This window comes from Bos javanicus, chromosome 19 (assembly GCF_032452875.1).
Source record: "Bos javanicus breed banteng chromosome 19, ARS-OSU_banteng_1.0, whole genome shotgun sequence".
Taxonomy (NCBI): Eukaryota; Metazoa; Chordata; class Mammalia; order Artiodactyla; family Bovidae; genus Bos; species Bos javanicus.
In genome coordinates, this window is record NC_083886.1 from 22,220,339 (window position 1) to 22,240,025 (window position 19,687).

At 39.0% G+C, this 19,687-nt stretch overlaps 1 protein-coding gene and 3 non-coding genes across 12 annotated transcripts in view; all 4 read right to left on the minus strand.

Annotated features, from left to right (window-relative positions):
* SSH2 (slingshot protein phosphatase 2) overlaps positions 1 to 19,687 on the minus strand; it is a 246,584-nt gene that overhangs the window by 36,030 nt on the left and 190,867 nt on the right. For 5 of the 9 annotated variants that reach the window (XM_061389501.1, XM_061389505.1, XM_061389503.1 and 2 more), the window contains 5 exons: positions 18,789 to 18,853; positions 11,763 to 11,884; positions 7,081 to 7,149; positions 6,234 to 6,299; positions 1,567 to 1,761 (listed from right to left, as the gene is read on the minus strand). In XM_061389501.1, the coding sequence (XP_061245485.1) occupies positions 1,567 to 1,761; positions 6,234 to 6,299; positions 7,081 to 7,149; positions 11,763 to 11,884; positions 18,789 to 18,853 (517 nt within the window). Of the gene's footprint in view, positions 1 to 1,566; positions 1,762 to 3,420; positions 3,544 to 6,233; positions 6,300 to 7,080; positions 7,150 to 11,762; positions 11,885 to 18,788; positions 18,854 to 19,687 lie in introns of those variants that run through there. The other 4 variants (XM_061389502.1, XM_061389504.1, XM_061389509.1 and 1 more) reach the window with 3 other exon arrangements.
* Positions 8,536 to 8,643, minus strand: LOC133233083 (U6 spliceosomal RNA). Its single transcript, XR_009731566.1, has one exon. It is a non-coding gene; the product is annotated as a U6 spliceosomal RNA (small nuclear RNA).
* On the minus strand, positions 16,609 to 16,679 carry LOC133233147 (small nucleolar RNA U2-30). Its single transcript, XR_009731622.1, has one exon. It is a non-coding gene; the product is annotated as a small nucleolar RNA U2-30 (small nucleolar RNA).
* Positions 16,819 to 16,898, minus strand: LOC133233149 (small nucleolar RNA U2-19). The gene has a single exon (XR_009731624.1). It is a non-coding gene; the product is annotated as a small nucleolar RNA U2-19 (small nucleolar RNA).

Here is a 19,687-nt window from a genome sequence, read left to right on the forward strand (position 1 = left end):
ATGGAGGAGCCTGGTGGGCTGTAGTCCATGGAGTCGCTAAAAGTTGGACATCACTAAGTGACTTCACTTTTACTTTTCACTTACATGCACTGGAGAAGGAAATGGCAACCCACTCCAGTGTTCTTGGCTGGAGAATCCCAGGGACGGGGGAGCCTGGTGGGCTGCCGTCTCTGGGGTCGCACAGAGTTGGACATGACTGAAGCGACTTAGCAGAGAGAGATTATGGGCAATTTCATTTTCTTCCTTTTTTGGGGCTGTAATTTTCAAATTCTCTCTAATAAAATCAGGAAAAATGAAAAGAAAGTTTTTCTCTCTCTGATTCAAAGTGTCTGTTTATAAACCAGATGAGACGTCCGTTCCTCTGACACTCATCAACCAGTCATAAAGAGTAAATCAATAATACTGCTCATGTGGACTTTGCTGGCAATCAGTGGTTAAGATTCTGAGCTTCTACCCCAGGGAACTAAGATCCTGCAAGCTGTATGCCATGTCCAAAACAACAACAACAAAACAAAATAGAAAAACCAAAACCAAAACGACAATAAAACACGGCCCCCAATTCTGAAGGCCATACTATGCTTATCTTTTTAGTCACTGTGGAATCTTGCAGGGACTAGAGCTACCAGTACTAACTGACCCTTGTACCAATCATATCCTACACAGCAAAGTTTCCACTTTTTTAATGACTATTCCCTGCACACGATTTTTGGAAATTTCACTTTTTTCTAGTAAAAAAGGCATTTCTTATCTAAATTAAGCCTTTAAAAAAATCATGCACTGTTTAGGTGTCACTTCCGGAATCTGAAGGTGAAGTGGTGTAAGACCCTTTTAGTAAGTCGCTACTCTTCTTTCCCAGATGTAGAAAATACCTTGGAGGTGAAGAAAGATCAATTCAGAGCAAAATAAACATCCTGATTAATTTCGAAAGCAGGAACTAGGTATGAAAAAATTTCATAAGTTTCAACACACAGACCTAACTAAAAGGAAATAAACATCAGCTTCAACTTAGGTCTTTATCCAATTCACAGCACAGCAGGGAGATTTAATAAAAAATCTACAGACCCGGTAAGTCAAATGCGGGGCTAAGACACAAATTATAAAATGTATTTAAAAAAATCTTAACAGAAATCAGTTAAAATGTCAGTATTCTTTTAAATTGACTGGAAACATTTTCTGAAGTGTTTAGAAACATCTGCGCTAAAGCTTCTCAATGTCATTAACTTGCTTAGCAAATGCTTCTTTTATAGATAATGCAAAGACAAGAGCTCAGCCGAACTCCTTTAAACTCAAATTTCCAATTAGTGGAATCGGAATTAATGGGATTTTATGGTACTGCAGTCCTTAACTGTGGAGACTCCGCTGTGCTCAGGTGTGAGACTCTTCAGGTCTTTACATACAACAGAAAGAACAGGGTTCTTTGTGTGGCAGATGTGTAGTGTCAACAATGACTAGTATCACTCGTAAGGTTCATTCCCTTAGAGGAGAGATTAGGGAGGAACATGTTGCTTCCAAACCCTTGAGAACCTAACAGAGGGGACGTCTGGGATCCCCAGCAAGATGACTTACATGTCTGTGAAGAGAGCAGGAGAGTCAGGTCGGTGGGACTGTACATCTTGCATAGCATTCCATTCGTTGACCGAGGACTGGTCTGAGTTGATATGGCTCTCATAGTAACTCACCCAGGTGAGAAACAGGCTGCCGGGGTAGTAGTTATGCATTCTGGCCACTTCACAAGCCTTGTGTAAACTCTGCAGTGCAGACCTGAAAGATAGGCTGGGAAGTGAGACTGGAGACCTGTGGGGATACCTAAAGGCCAGTAATCCATGTATACCCCAAACTCTGCCAATTTTAAAATCTTACAGAATTGGGCCTCTGGAGAATCTATTGCTTGGAAATCAAGATTCTCTGATTCTGATTATAATAATACTATATTATCTATTCATAGCAATCAACTAGACATTTCTTGCTGAAAAATATGATGCATTATAAAGGTGGTGGTGGGGTGGAGGGGAACTGACAACCTACCAGTGGAAAATAGGTCCCAGTACCTGCGGAGCTCACCATGAGCTCACAATATATACAGTTAGACATTTGTTGCTGCTGTTGTTTAGTTGGTAAGTCATGTCCAACTGTTTTGTGACCCCCATGAACTATAGCCTGGACTACAGACCAGGCTACTCTGTTCATGGGATTTTCCAGGCAAGAATACTGGAGTGGGTTGCCATTTCCTTCACCAGGGGATCTTTCCAACCCAGGGACTGAACCCACATCTCCTGTGTCTCCTGCATTGGCAGGTGGATTCTTTACTGCTGAGCTACCAGGGAGGCCCAGTTAGATATAGTTATGGTTATATACAGCTGTAATTGGAACCACGCTATGGCCCGTATCACTAGAGGACAAAAGATCTACTTCATTTACTACACAAAGATTTGTTTCTCTTGGCACAGGGTCACGTAGAGCATATATTCCCTATAATTCTTAGAGGTTCCACAAAGATCACATAGACAGATGTCCCTAAGCCTTGAGGACAAGTCCTTTTATGTCCAGGATGTACTGCTCTAGTGACATTTATCATTCTTGCTGCCTTAGTCCCCTAGTCACTTTAAGCCATTTATTCATACCCTTGAGCTACTTTCTAAGAACAGCTCTGGTTATTCTGTGACTAATTAGATCTCTGACTCCAGATCTAGGAACCCAAGAAAGGTAAACAAAACTGAAAAATATTGTTTTGGTTATATACTTGGGAAAAACTTGAGCCAGAAATGCTAGGAAGTTAGTTACCCCAAAGCAGGTATCTTTCTGTGTTTTTATTTACTGATGTATCTCAAGAGCCTAAAAGAATGCCTTCTTTAAAAAAAAAAAACCAAAAAGCCTTCTAGTTCAAAGTTAAAATTTGTAAATGAAATGCCTTATTAACTATAAATTAATATCTCTTTCCTAAGGGAAAAGGACATTATGAGAGAACTCTGTGGCCAATCTATTTATATATTTTGCTTAAAAATGCCTTTTTACTGTTTCTTCTTTCATAACAAATATGATCATCCTCATTTTAGAAAATTTAGGGACCTGAGGTAAAAGGCAGGAATATCCTATAATCTGACCATCCAGAAATAACAACTGTTAAGCTTTTAGTATAGATCTTTCCAGTCTGTTTGTCTCTGCAGAGATCTAAAATAAAGACATGATCATATTCTGCATATCATTTAATTTGTTCTTTTACTTTACACTTTGTTGTCAACATTTTTCCATGTCAATAAATGTTCAACTAGATAATTTTCAATGGCTGCATATTTAGAAACATGGATGTACTGGAATTTAATTGATTCCTAGTTTTTTAGACATTTAAAAATTGCTTTCCATTTTTTTGATGCTATTAAAACAACTGATAAAGATTCTTAACAGTTAAAAATCTGCACATACCCTTGATTATTACCTCAGGATAAATTCTTGGAAGCAGAATCACTATGTCAAAGGGTATACAAAATGGTAAACTGTCCTGGCAAATCACTCTCCAGAAAGATCACTCCAGTTTATCTTCCCATCAGTGAGGCTGTGACACTGCTGTTTCTTGAATCCTTGTCAACCTCATATAATGTACATTAAAAGATAAAATTATGACCAATTTTGATTGGGAAAACATGCCAGTCCATTTCTACTAGGGAATTAGATTTTCTCGAAAGAACAAAATCACAGAAACTTTTAAAATGCTTCCTTTTACTCAAACTAAGCCAAATTCTGAGAGTTGGACTGTGAAGAAAGCTGAGCGCCGAAGAATTGATGGTGTTGGTGGTTCTCCAACTTTGGTGTTGGAGAAGACTCTTGAGAGTCCCTTGGACTTCAAGGAGATCCAACCAGTCCATTCTAAAGGAGTTCAGTCCTGGGTGTTCTTTGGAAGGAATGATGCTAAAGCTGAAACTCCAGTACTCTGGCCACCTCATGCGAAGAGCTGACTCATTGGAAAAGACCCTGATGCTGGGAGGGATTGGGGGCAGGAGGAGAAGGGGACGACAGAAGATGAGATGGCTGGATGGCATCACCGACTCGATGGACGTGAGTTTGAGTGAACTCCGGGAGTTGGTGATGGACAGGGAGGCCTGGCGTGCTGTGAATCATGGGGTCGGCAAAGAGTCGGACACGACTGAGTGACTGAACTGAACTGAAGCCGAATTCTCAGCAAATTTTAGTTTCATTACACAGATTCAAGTCTCTAGTCACCCGCAGGCTCAGCAGGTAAAGAATCCACTGGCGGTGTAGGAGACGTGCCGGTTGGGAAGATCCCCTGGAGGAGGAAATGGCAACCCACTCCCAGGCATTGCCTGGGAAATCCCATGGACAGAAGAGCCTGGCAGGCTACAGCCCAAGGGGCCACAAAAAGTGTTGGACACGACTGAGCATGAACACATATTCTAAAGTAAAAGCCAGCTTAGTGCAACATACAGGATATTCAATGCATGTTTTCTTCATCCAGGAAACACATGCTTCAAAAGCATATGGCACAAGTATTTGGTACAAGTACCCTAAAACACATTCAAGGCACAGCCACCTTGTATTTCAGCTGTGTACAGGAGAGAGGCTATAGTAACCACCTTCCTGTGAAGGAAACACCTGGTTTAAACGCTGCTTTGATTCACACATCATCTACTAGGGTTTTTTGTTTTCCTGTGACTTTCAGTTCACTACTCCCCATGTGGTACACCAAAAAAAAGTTTATTCTGCAATAAGCTAACACAGCTAGGACTAGTCGGTCTACTTTAAAACATCAAAGCTTGAACTACTTGAATCCTAAAGAATTAAGACAGATTTGTATCCCTCCCCAAAATATAGCAGAGAACACTGCATTTATGGGACTTAGGCTGTTGGGTTTTGTTTGGTACAGGTCAGATGCTTTTTTTTCCCCTTCAAACTTTAAATGTTTTATTTTGTATTGGGGTACAGCTGATGAACAATGTTGTGATAGTTTCAGGTGAGCAGTGAAGGGCCTCAGCCATACATATACATGTATCCATTCTCCCCCAAGCCTCTCTCCCATCCAGGCTGGCACATAACATTGAGTAGAATTTCATGTGCTATACAGTAGGTCCTTGTCATTTATCCATTTTGAATACAGCAGTGTGTAACTGCAGGTCAGTTGCTTTTAACTGAATCTTAGTCAAAAGAGGTTATGAGTTTTTCTATGAGAAATTTATCACTGAAATATGGCCTAAAACTAAAAATTGGTCTAAACACATGACCTGAAACTCTGTCCTATCTCAATTACTGTATGAGGTGATAAGATTTAATGTTCAGTGGACTCTCTTTTAGGACTGCACCCACTTCAAGCCTATCAATCCAGTTATTCAGGGGTAAGTGATCTCCCTGGAGTCTTTTTCAGGCTCCTTTATTTCTCCTTTGGCTTGCATTCTGCCCATTCTGCTCCTCATGGGGACTTCCACTACAGAACAGGCAACTGAACGAGGGACTGAAATTCAAATCCCTGACCGGGGGATGACTCTGAATCTTAAGAATCACATCACTCCCTGCTTATATTGGATCATTTTTCTAGACAATCCAGAACAAAAGAAAAAGAGTCTATTCTGTCTAAATGTAAGAGATACTCGTAGGCCAGTTATGTGACCTCTCTCACCCATCATAAAGAGCTAATAATATTATTTTGGGGAGTTGGTGTGATGATTAGATGTAATCCTTATATAGAGCACTCAATGCCTGACACACACAGTAAGTAACCCCAGAAGTGTCAGTACATCAGCTGATGGTTATTAACAACTACAGGGTTTTTTCTAGAATTTATGTGCATTATATAAATAGTGTAACAAACAGCTGCCAACAATTTAAATGGAAACATCGATATATAATGTAACTCCATCAATGCTTTCCCTGATTACCTGAAGAAAGGGGAAATTAATGCACAGTCACGAATGTTCTAGATGCAGCTCTACATGGCTACCAACTAACTGAGTCAATGTGTCCCTATAAAGCTCAGTTCCGACTGGCTATGGATTCACTTGTTCACCAATGCTGAAGGCCTTCCATTGTGATCATTTGAAAACTGAACTTCTAGGACATCTTTAACTATCATGGCCACACAAACAGATCACACAAAATCCTATACACACAAACAGATCACCAGACATTTTCATAAAGAACTGTTCCATTTCAAATACAATTTCTCATAAAATACTGTTTCAATAACATATTAAAAAAAACTTTTGTAGAGATATTAAAAGTCCTCTTACCACATTGCCTGCACAGATACAGGTTTGAATATGTGAACTCTGTTATCTGTCGAGACGCTGAACCCACTAAGGAGAACAGAATGAAACAAAAATCCGTTAAGTGAGAGGAGGTTATTTCAGTTGTGAGTTTTCAAGGTTGTTTCCTAGGCTAGCAACTGCTGGCTCAGTAGAAGGTATCAAGTACTTTGTGCAGAAGTTAACTGGAGTAGGACTTGACTGAAAAGTCCTTCAACAAATTGATTTTATCTACCAAGCACCATGAGTGGCCTCCCACGTTGGAGTGAGGGAATTACATACCATTTCCCAGCTGTAGCTATGGACAAACTGTTCTGCTGTATATTTCTACTTGCAAGTCTTGCGAGTTCTTAGTAAACCTGACCCCGGTATTATAAACTGGAGCAAACATCTTGGTCTCTTGGGGACAAATTCTAAAAACACCAGGAGGTGGGGGTGGGGGGTCACTGGAAAGAACTGGCACAGAAATGGATTATACTGTAGGCCGACAGCTGGCAGAGGCGGCGAGAGGTTATTTGAAACAGAACATATCATCCTCCGGGAGAGCATTGCAACAGTCCCACATGCTCAGACTAAAGAGTGAGCCAACAGACTAGCTCGTCTTTGTTTGGATTCTTACCATAGTCAGCCCAGAAGAACAGAAGTGAGAGGCTCTGGCAAGTTGTATTTTTACTCTACTTTACAAAACAGGAGTTTAAAAGGACTTGCTGAGCTGCTGATATGACAGTTCAGTTGGGTACAATGGGCCTCCCATTCAGCTGAATGAATGGGCACTAAGACGGAACCCCACCCCTTGGCTTTCTGTAGGAGAATAAAAAGGGAAAGCTCTTACCCATCACCATCCAAATGGATTAGGGTGTCACTCCAGAGAGGCAGGACTAAGCCCATGGTACAAGTGCTACTGCAAGACAAGAAATAATCCGTAAGTTACTTTCTATTACCCTAGGAAGCAGTTCTTTTTTTTAACTCTTTCACCACAAAGGATAAGTCCCTAAGTTCTAAATTCTGACAAGGCGGAGAAATTTCTAACATATTACAACGAATCCAATGTATGTGCCAGAAGCTGTTTTAAATAGGTGTTTAACAGTTAGTTAGGTACTTATATTAGTATCTGTTATATAACTAACTATATTTGTTAGTTAGATACTTATATATTTAACAAAGAAAACTTAACTGACTCAGCTTCCTGTATTGCTGTCTTGCCAATGGCTGCTATCTAAAAAGACCAGGTGATGGCTGATGTGCTACTGGCAGGGCTCAGCCCAAGATTACAGCTCCCAAGTCAACTCTAAGAATTATTTCTAATACCAAGAACTACTGCTGGTTACTGCAGATCTCTGAATGTGATTTGCTCAATTTTAATTCCAAGGTTTACATAGATTTATTAAATGCCAGAATATACTCAGTAGTCTAAAAGGGAAAAGTAATTGTTGATGGCTTAGAGAGACAAAATAGACACACTGCCATTTAAATGAATACAACAGTGCTTGGTGGCTATGCACTGAAACAGCACTGCTGAAATACAGAGTGAACAGGACTCTCAACAACCAACAAAGGGGTAGCTCTAGGATCGTATGTTAAAATATTGTTTAAATTACACACTATTCCAGGAAGGAAATTAGTTTTAAGTTAGTGGAACAGGCTTGAATAGGAAACCATGGACTCCTAATTGAGTCTCTACCACACCACTTCTCTGGACAACTATAATTACCTTAGACTTCTGCCACTTCTTCTCCTTAAGGCTGCCATAAGCCATTTTCCCTTCAATCTAGTCTCCCAAAGGCTCCCACACTCTCTCCCTGCCAATACATCTAGAAAAGCAACATGATATAGGAGGAAGAACACTGGATGTAGGAGATGGAACAGTAAAGGATGGTTAAGAACACAGGCTCTGGTGTCAGAGGGGCTCTGGAATCTGGATTCTGACATTAATCGTATAATTAACTGTGTTGTGCTCCAGTTTCCTATCTGTAAAACTGGGATAAAAAATACCTTCTTTATTGGCCTGTTTTGAAGATTAAATTAGATAACACACCAAAAAAAAAAAAAAAATGTGTGCAATAGTGCCTAAACATAACAAATACCATTTATTGAGCAGTTAGTTATACTATGTCAAAAGATCTGAACCTAATCTCCTTCAATATTTCAATTCCTTTTGACATGTTATTTAACCCTTCTTAGCCTTAATTTCTTCATCTTAAAATGCAGGTAACAAAGCCTGAACCTCATAGGGTTATCATAAAAATCTAACATAAAGTGAAAAAAAAATATATATATATGTTTTTAAAAAAATATGGAACACTTCATGAACTTGCGTGTCATCCTTGCTCAGGGACCATGCTAAATCTTCTCTGTATCGTTCCAATATTAGTATATGTGCTGCTGAAACGAGCACTAAAGTGAAAAAAAAAATTAAAGTGAAAAATACATATGACTGTGTTGTCATGTAAAACAAATGTTGAATATGAATCTGTACTGGGTGCTCTAATAAAACGTAGAGTGATTTTGGCAGGGCAGGGAGGGGGACATCATGATAATGCACTAAGAACAATACAGGGAACGTGGAACTTCCATCGCTGGAGTCACTGCAGGGCTAAGGGAGGCCGTCCCCTCGTTGGGCTGCATCTAATGTGCACCGCACTTGCTGGCCTGTATTGCTCACAACGCCACTAGTGATTCCAGAGTAGGAGATTCAGATCAAGATTGAACAGCTGATGCACACTGTAACCTTGGGCCTGAACTCCTGAACAGCTCTTGTGCCAGGCCCTGGAGGGAGGAAGACAGCTCTACCACTGTTTTTGTTGAATAGATGAGATGGGTGCAGAGAAAACCTGTTTTGAAAATGGCTTCTCAAGGTTGAGTGAGTTTTTAGAGTAAGTTTTTTTTTTTAAGCAAATGCTTAACTAGGTCCTAGCAACAAGTATATGAAGGGTCGATAGCTTAGTGACAAATTGAGAAATTAAGTAACTAAACCAGGTACCAAAGGTTCAAAGGAGTGTGATCCATGGGCTCATGACTGGACACCAGTTAAACTTTAGACAAGTGACAATGATATGCAGGAACCAAACATCACATTTTCTGCTTGTATTCAGGTTAGAATGTGTTTTTACATTAAGGAGTAGCTTCATCACATGACAGGAAAGAGAGGCCTGAATTAGGCACATCTAGTATTTTTATCTAGTTTATCTTGAGTCACATGAGATTTTCTCCATTAAAATATAGTTACTTCTTTTAATAGATACTCATCTCATTAAAAAATATTCATTGAGTACCTCCATGTACCAGACATTTCAAGGTATTGGTGGAATGAGAAAAAATTAAAACATCATAAAGCTCTTTTATAACTTGAAATATGTATCAAATGCAATCTGGAAACTAAAGCTATACTTTTTATTAAAAAAATTATTACATAAAATATAACACAATACTTAAACATCTTATAAAGAGGCTAAATAAATTGGCTATAATAGATTTTGAGAATCCTTTGAATGAACATGTCATAAACATTCTGGGTTCCACTCTGGTTTAATACTGTTTTGAAACATTAACTTTTTGTATTCTCAGATACAAAAGGATACAGGTTCCTTAAACAGCAACTGAGACAGAAATGATACTAGATTACCTGAGCAATGGTATTCTGAAGTAGGTAGCATTTTTCTTACTATCTAAGCTCATTCAAACAGAGGGTGTAGGGGAATAATTCATAATATCAAATTTACCAAACCGAATTAAAACTAGTTTCTCTAGCTTTTCTTATCACATTTTGTCTTCCATAAATGAAAATTTTCTTTTGTTGGTCAGATATGATTCAGGCAGGACTATTACCAAAGACAGATGCAGTTTACTGAGGATAAATTACTGGACACTCACATTAATAAGCATTCTTTATGATTTCTGGGGATGTTCAGGACAAAGTGAAAGAGAGATAGCATTGGACACCTGACTTCTCACACTCTGGGTCAGGAGAATCTGCAGTTGTCACCTTCTCTCTCTTGGGCAAGACTCAAATGATGTGTCCACCCAGCTCCAGTTCCTGTTTTATGGGACTTCCAAAAGAGTGGTCAGGGAGAACCAAAGAAAGGAAGTAAGATGGAGAGCAGCACTGTCCACCTGATCTTTCTGTGACGATGGAAATGTTCTGTCCAACACGCAAGCCACAAGCCACATACAGCTAGAGCATGTGAAATGTGGCTAGTCGTGGCAGAGGAACTGAAACTTTAGTTTTATTTAATTTTATTTAAATAGTTACAATGTGATTAGTGGCTATCATCCTAGACAGTACAGATCTAGAAAGAGAAAAACCCAAGGCAGGGGTTTTAAAATACTAATGAATGTAGGCAAGATAAGTATTCTTACAGGATGAATACTTCTTGAAAGATCTGCTGCTTAGCTAACAGAAGAGGTTAAAACCGGGCAGGAGAAAAAGCTTCCTAAATGTGGTTTTCAATCCTGTGTAATTTCAGGGTATTACAATTAAAGGCTGTGAGTGGTATACAAGGTAACGACTCTGGCCCTGTGATCCTGCTGAACCCACAAATCATTTTCAGGCTGACTGCTATGTTCAAGCCCAGGTAAACACTAGTTCGAAAATCTTTCTGGTGACAGTGTGATTTTTTTTCCCCTCCTTCCAACATCAGGACAATGAGAAGAGCTCTCAGTCTTCTTTGTTCTCTGTGGCTAAATTCTCCCAGCCTGGGTCACACCCCTAGCTACTCCACAATTGCACTCTAGTCCTGAACCAGGAAGTCCACGCTTTGAGACATCTGGCAGGATTTCCTGAGGCTTATTATCTACAGTGCGAAGATCTGCTTAGCAGCCACATTCCACAGTCTTCCTAAGATTTCTCCAGAAAAAGTGGGAAGATTAAAAAAAGAAAGCGACAAACTTTCAGGGCACAAAGGAGCCAAGTTCTGTGTGATATCTTTAATCTTAGGATGTAAAGTGCTGCTAAAGTCAAAGGTGAATATTATAAAAGGTTCTGTTTTGAGTTTTAGAAATCATCCTTCCCCACTCCTTTCTAACTCAGAAGAAGAAAAAAGGAAGTGTGACATCTGACAGAAGCAAGGTGTAAGGCCATGGATGTAAGAGATGGGAATTAAAGTGGGCTCTCTTTAACCCCAGAACCTACTGGTACAAAATCACAAAGGATGTGTGCCCCAGAATCACCAAGTGAGTCATTATGGCTTAAAATAAAGTGGATTGCAAAGAAAAGCCATTTTTTTTTCCTCCTTGGAGATAGAACTTTAAACCATTTTCTTTATATCATTACCACCTAAAGATGAGAGGAAGAAGGTAAGGAACAGTGGTAAATCAGGGACACATAACCTAAGACATCAGTAAACAATTCTGTCTCTAAAGACTGTGTGTCTAAGATACTTTTGATGTTCTCTAGTTTTATACAATGAACATTTTAGAGGCAGAACTGCGTAAGATGTTCTTGTGATAACTCAAAAGGCAACTGGAGTAGGTTGTTTAAAAAGAGGTTATCTCATCCTCCCATTTGAGGTATCATACCTGTCATTAGAGGAGAAATCCATTCCTAGGACGATGCTTTCTTCAGTGTCTTGTCTACCATTAGTTGAAACCACTACCATATAGCGTGTTCGATTCTGGTAAGTACTTTCTAGTCTTACAGCCTGGAAATTAAGAAATTTACAAGATCAATTTAAGATCATTCAACCCTTTTTATATCACCATTTTATTTTTATTTTTATTTTTTTTATATCACCATTTTAAAGTAAACTCAGGGAGATAGCAGAGCCATAGTTAGGAGACCTAAATTTAAATTTCAACTCATGTATTAACTATGAAGCCTTCAGTAAGTTATTTGGAAGGGATATAACAGGTATTCCACTGGGTTATAAGAATCATATGAAATAATGCATGTGAAGTACAGTGCTTGGCATATACTAAATGCTCAATAAACATTTGCTGTCAGGATAATTTATAATAGTAACAATTACCCTGGCATGTTCTATTGACCTAAGAGTGGAATGTGATCTGTGACTCACAGATCCAAGTCCCATCAACAATTATAATATGAAGCAAAGTTTAATATCGCAGAGGAGTATGCTCTATTGAACTCTTACAGATTATGCACTATAAGATTTTGTTTCAGATATCAGAAGTTTATATTATTTTTGTCAAAATTATGCTATTTTAAAAGGGCCTTCACAAAATTCAAATATGCACATGGTCTTAGATTACATTAAGAGCTTACTGTCAGCATGATAATGGCCTTGTTGGTTATACCTTTTTCTTAAATATCTGGAGTAAGAGGACATGATGCTCTAGTTTTACTTTAAGATCTTCCAACAGTGGGAAGCAACAAGATATTCTCCAGTAGGTGAATGGATAGATTATGGTACACCCAGATAATGGAACATTCAGTTCAGTTCAGTTACTCAGTTGTGTCCGACTCTTTGCGACCCCATGAATCGCACTGTCCATCACCAACTCCTGGAGTTTACCCAAACTCATGTCCATCGAGTTGGTGATGCCATCCAGCCATCTCATCCTCTGTCGTCCCCTTGTCCTCCTGCCCCCAATCCCTCCCAGCATCAGGGTCTTTTCCAATGAATCAACTCTTCGCATGAGGTGGCCAAAATATTGGAGTTTCAGCCTCAGCATCATTCCTTCCAAAGAACACCCAGGACTGATTTGCTTTAGGATGGACTGGTTGGATCTCCTTGCAGTCCAAGGGACTCTCAAGAATCTTCTCCAACACCACGGTTCAAAAGCATCAATTCTTTGGCGTTTAGCTTTCTTCACAGTCCAACTCTCACATCCATACATGACCACTGGAAAAACCATAGCCTTGACTAGATGGATCTTTGTTGGCAAAGTAATGTCTCTGCTTTTTAATACGCTATCTAGGTTGGTCATAACTTTCCTTCCAAGGAGTAAGCATTACTCAGTGTTAAAAAGAAAGGAGCTGTCAAGCCATGAAAAGACATGGAGGAATCTTACATGCACATTACTAAGGGAAAGAAGCCAACAAGAAGAGGCTAGATATCTACTGTATGGTTCCAGCTCTATGACATTCTGGAAAAGGTAAAACTATGGAGTCAGTAAAAAGATCAGTGGTTGCCAGAGGTTAGAGGAGCACTAAGGATTTTTAGGGCAGTGAAATAACTCTGTATGATACTAAAGTGGTGGACTACACGTCACTATATATTTGTCAAAACCTAAAAAAATGTACAACACCCAAGGGTGAACTCTTATGTAAACCATGGACTTTGATAATAACGATGTGTCAGTGCAGGTCCATCAAATGTAATCAGCTCTTGTGGGAGACAGTAATAATGGAGAAGGCTATGCATGAGGGGTAATAGAAGGTGTGTGCAAAGTCTCTGCACCTTCTGCTCAATTTTACTGTGAACTTAAAACTGTTCTAAAAAATAAAGTCTACTAAAAAAATTTGCTAAGAGGGTACGTCTTCTGCTAATTGTCGCCATCATCATCATTGTAAGGAGGAGGAAGAAGATGGAAGGAGGGAGGGTTGGAGGGAACTTTTATTTATTTTTGGCCACACTGCACAGCATGTGGGATCTTAGTTTCCCAACCAGGGATTGAACCCATGTCCCCTGCATTGGAAAGCAGATTCTTAACCACTGGACCACCAGGGAAGTCTCTGGAGGAAACAATCAGAGATGATGAATATGTCCATAGCATAGACTGTGGTGATGGTCTCACAGGTAAAGAAAAAAAAAAAGAGCCATCAAATGACCCACTTAGTAAGGCAGAGGTGAGGCGCTCCTGGCTGTCTTTCTGCCTCCACTGTGACTCTCCAAGGAAAAGCTACCTGTGAGCACAGACACCAAAGTAGCTACATTAAGCTTGTTTCTGGTAAGAGCTCATATACCAAGAATGTAATTCCCACCATTCTGACTCCATGTAGCAGGTAGAGAGCTGTACTGCTGACTTTTATGTTTCCTGAAATAACAGAACATTTTAAACCAAATTCACCTGTGAGAAGTTAAGAGGTAACTAATATTTAGACCGACAAAGATCTAGTCCCATGGGCTCAGATCGAGTGAGCATTATACACACAGAGTAATGGGCAGTAGCAGATGCATATGAGGAGGACTGGGAGGCAGCGTAGACGCTGAGATTCTAGAAACACTCCACAAAATATTAAATTAACCAAACACCTGGCGCAAGTAAACTAGAATTTCTAATAAACAAGGTCTCAGGTATTATTACATACCTAGATACTATTATATATCTAAACCTGGGCCTGTTTTGGCAAGCCCTAACTGTTCAGTTTCCTGAATATGTATGTTAGAGGCCTTCTATGCTGTCAAAGCTCTGAAGATTTCTGGAAAGGCTCACATGCAGATGGGGACAACTGAACTGTGCTTCTGGTCATTTATTTACAACTTCTACATCTATTAGTGGGGACTGACTAGCTAAGCGGAAGCCAGTACAAGTAAAAACAAACAAACAAACTCCATAAACATTACCTATTATGTAAGTTACCAGGCCAAGTTAGCAAGTTTGTGATATTCAAATAAAACATTAGTTGTGTTTCTTTTACAAGTGAGGTGTGTGTTTGTTTATCTATGTGTCTATTTAAAATATAAAGAGCATTTCAAATGTTTGGCCCTCCCTTGTTTTGTCTAACCATAACAGAAGATCCCAAACCTAATGGGAAAGGTCTCAGTCATCTCACTCTGATTTAGGCTTGAGTTACTAGCTTCCCTAGTGGCTCACTGGTAAAGAATCTGCCTGCCAATGCAGGAGATATGGGTTCAATCCCTGGGCTGGGATTATCTCCTGGAGAACGAAATGGGAACTCATTCCAGTATTCTTGCCTGGGAAATTCTACAGACATAGAAGCCTAGTGGGCTACAGTCCATGGGGTCACAAAAGAGTTGGACGTGACTTAGCGACTAAACAACAACAACTGGCACATCACGGATTCACTCCATTTTCAGCTTCTTAGATGGAAGAATTGCACTTAGAGGTCTTGGGATTTGATCATGGCCCTCTACATGGTACCTACAGCTATTACTAAATTTTTACTAAGCAGAAATGGAGCTTTAATCAGGGAGTCAGGAAGCCATCATGTTAATTTAATACCTATGTCCTAATTAGAAGGATAAGATTAAATTTTTTTTATAATTATAATTTTTTTTGCAAAGCCTCAAGTCAACTTGAGGTCTCAAAATTCCCTGTAAGCTTCAAGATTCTAGATTAAGGAATTAAATTAAAATGTAAGAGCCACAGGATAAAGAAAAACCTAATACCCACCCTGGTTTGAGATCTATTTCACTCCTCTGTTAGAGGGAATTTAACAATATCTAATAATTGAATTCATCAAGCCAATCAGAGAAATATAATTAAAAATAGCATTTTGCAGATAATACTGTAATATTAGAACTGGTCGCAATTCCATTATTTCCTCAGTTTCCAGAATTTCCATGGAATAGATGGCCTGAATAAGACAATGACTCGAATGCATTTGATTAACTGAAGCTCTCATTGAAAAGGATACTACTGAGGTTTACTCTAATCACCCAAATAAAATAGCATTTTGGATTTTAAAAGGTGGCAGCAATAGCAACTGAGAAAAGTACTCTAAGAAAGTCCCTTTACTGCTAAATTTGGAATCCTAATACAAATTTCAGGAGAACTAGATCCAGCAATGCTAGGTCTGAGAACTCATCTCACGATGCTTTTTGAGAGATAAGAACCCCACTGTTCTCAAAGCTCATCTATCAAAGAATGTTAAAACTTCCCTCATTTAAAAGTTTTATCTGATTACAAGCAGTTCAAGAACTGATGCAATAACTTCCCTCCTCAGCATCACCCAAGTTAGGAAATACCCCTCCTGAAGCTTACAGTGCACCTTTAATTAATCTCTTTCCCCCAAGTCTTACACCACGCCCCTGCATGCCATGTTTACCTGGAGGGAAGCCACATATAAAGTCCCAACGCCTAGACATGCAGCTCACCCAATCCGTCAGAAAGAAAGGTTTCAAAACTATGTAAATACTAATTTCTAGCCAAAAGAACAAAGCAAAGTTAATATCTAAAATTAAAATAGACTTCAGATGTGACACTAATAGACTAAAGAACACTGTCTTCAAAAGAATAGAACTTGAAGGAGTCTCTGGATTTTATTATTTTTAAAAATCTCTATGAAATTCTTAAAAAACAACAACAAAAAAACAACTCTAGGACTTATATCGGTGTAGTCATTAAAAGCAGGTTTATTTACTGACATGGAAAGATACCCACAGGAAAGTGTGATGAAAGCAGGTTATAAAACATTTATATTTTTAGCTTTCTATTTCAAAAAAGGGGGAAAAAAGGCATTATCTGACATGACACACTTTTTTTCTTCTTTCATTTCTGAGCTCAGATCAAGTGTAGAAAACTTAACAGTTATAAAGGTCAGTGATAATGCATTTTTTATCACTGCTCAGAACTGAGCAGCCTTTCAAACCTATACTGTCCCTCCCCCAAGTCTCGTCAACCATTGACAAATCTTCTGTGACCCACTGTCACCTTTATAAGCACACACAACCTAGAGATACGTTTTAAATTACTTTATACTTTTGCTTGTCAGCACTACAGAGATCATGCTTTAGGCAGACTGCAAGGTTTTCTGACACTCAAATGTGGCTGTTTGCACCACTGGCCCAGTTCAGGAAGAGCAGATTGCAGAGCATCAGACACATTGTTGCTGTTCAGTTGCCAAGTCGAGTTCCACTCTCTGTGACCCCATGAACTGCAGCATGCCAAGATTCCCTGTCCTTCACCATCTCCCTGAGTTTGCTCAAACTCATGTCCACTAGGTCAGTGATGCCATCCAACCATCTCATCCTCTGTCACCCACTTCTCCTCTTGCCCTCAATCTTTCCCAGCATCAAGGTCTTTTATAGTGGATCAGCTCTTCACATCAGGTGGCCAAAGCATTGGAGCTTCAGTGTTAGCATCAGTCCTTCCACATACTCTTACACATACACTTAAGACTAGAAGGATACTCATCCAAACAGTAAGAATGATTTTCGTGGGGTACAGTGTACAAAGTGCTTTTTTTACTCTGTTCTTTATGCATTTCTGTACTGTCTGATTAAAGACAAAACATTTTCTTTTTGGAAAAAAAATTAATGTACTATATAACAAAACCAAAAAACTCATTTTCTTAAATTCTCCTGCAAATTACTCAAAGACACCTTCTAGTAGTACCTTGCCAGAACCTCAGTTCTAGTTAAAAACATTAGCTAATGTTACTTTAAATGTTAGGAAAGTTCTTAATTTCCTAGTCTATTTTTTTTTTTAAATTAAATGGGTTTTTGATAATCTGTAAGAGTACTATAAAACCACTGTCTTCATTTTATCAGCTACAGTTTTCCTAAGTACTAAATTTAATGCTTAAGACTGTATTTACAATGCAGAACTTTCCTGGAGGAAAAATTAGTTTAGTCCTATTTTCAATGCTAAAGCAAAATGTGGGATTTAGTGCCTCTATTTGTTGTTGAATTATTAAAAAAATAAAAGCAGTACTTTCAGTTGACTAGCAAACTTTTAACCTTATGCACAATCCCCAGGATGAGAGTTTCAGCATTTCAAATTTAACTCAAAACAAAGAGCTTTGCTTTGAGTCTACAAATACTTCTTTCAGTTAGAAAAGTGCTAATTTGTCCAAAGTCACACAATGTATTCACTCATTTTCTTGAAGATGACTCACTCAATAATCTGAAACATAATGACTATGTGTTTGCAACAATTCAAAACAACTGCTATAAAATGGCTTATCACTTGAACTCTGAATTCATTCAAAGGCTTCAGTTACATTTTTTGAATTTATACTTTATAAATGTAAAGCAGCTGAAGCTGCATATTTTAGCAGCAAAGAAAAAAAATTAATTGCCAATTCAGCCTTCCTAACTGCTCCCTTATGCTTTCCCAAGTCTCTTGTGGTTGAAATTATTTTAACATTTAGAGGTGCAATCCCAACTCTGGAATTTTATTAATGAGAAGAAGATAAAGTGAGTGATCGATCTCAGCTTTAGCTCTACCAAAACTCACAATTTTTGGAAATGATCCACAAATTTCTATTTTTAATACATGCAAGTGACTGTTATGGATTTTAGATGGGTTGTTCTCAAAGTGTGATTCCTGGACCAGCAGCATCAGCAATACTTGAAAACTTGCTAAAAACGTAAATATTACTGCCTCCCTCTCCCCAAATCAAACTCTTCAGGTGGAGTCCAGCAAACGGCAGTTTAACAAGCTCTGCAGGTGATTCTGATGTACTCTGAAGTTTGAGCATCACTGCTTCAGAATGTGTGAGTTATGGTCAGTAACTCACAAACTCGTACTCAGCAAGTCTTGGATCATCAAATTATTTCACATCATTTCAGATTAGCTCACATCCCCGATTACATTCTAAGCTCTTTGCTGATGTCATTCTTCTTTTCTAGTCCACATAGTTCCCAACACTGTGCTGGGACATAAAAACGACTGTTTAATGTTTGCTATCTTAGCCTTTTGAAGAAGAAAGTTATAATAATACCACTAACTTACCAGCCTGATGTTGTCTTCTGGGCGAAGTAGTATGAACATTGCTTGGAGATGCTGTTGGAGATCACCTGGTGAAATTTACAAAACAAAGGATAATTATTCTCCATTGTAAGGTTGAGAGAGAGGATTCCTTCTACCCTAATAACTTGTGTAAAAGAAAGTTCTGGTTCACTGAGGGGCTCTAATTAGACAGAGAAACTGAGCGTCTTTATATGAATGGTGGACTGCATCTCCATACATTCACTTTTCAGTTTATACTACACTAAAACGCGCTTTGTGTTGGTCCGAGCTGCACTTGAGGCCAATCACAGTTTGTACTGTGACTGATGTTGATGAGAGTGATGGGCAGAGAAAGCACTGGCTGCGTTTTCAGGGCCACAGAAGGTGGAACTGAGGGAATCTTGAAACCGAGGTGTATGGTATGTAGTGTTAGAATCATCCCTAACTTTAAAAAAGCTAACCATTTTGCCATTCCTATTTTTGTAACTGTAATATTCAGCTGCAAAAATCATAATTAAAAAAATTTTTAGATTCCCCCCGGAATAATGTCAACAGTTAAAAATGATTTCCACATTAGTAGCTGATATTAATGAGACAGTATTCATTAATAGGCTTCCCAGATGGTGCAAAGGTAAAGAATCGCCTGCCAATGCAGGAGATGCAGGTTCGGTCCTTAGGTTGGGAAGATCCCCTGGAAGAGAAAGTGACAACTCACTCCAGTATTCTTGCCTGAAAAGTTCTATGGGCAGAGGAGCCTGGAGGGCTACAGTCCATAAGAGTTGGACATGACTGAGCAACTGAGCACGCACTTATTAAATACATCAAATCTTGGGAATTCCCTGGCGGTCCAGTGGTTAGACTCTGTGTGTTCATTGCTGAGGGCATGGGTTCAATACTTGGTC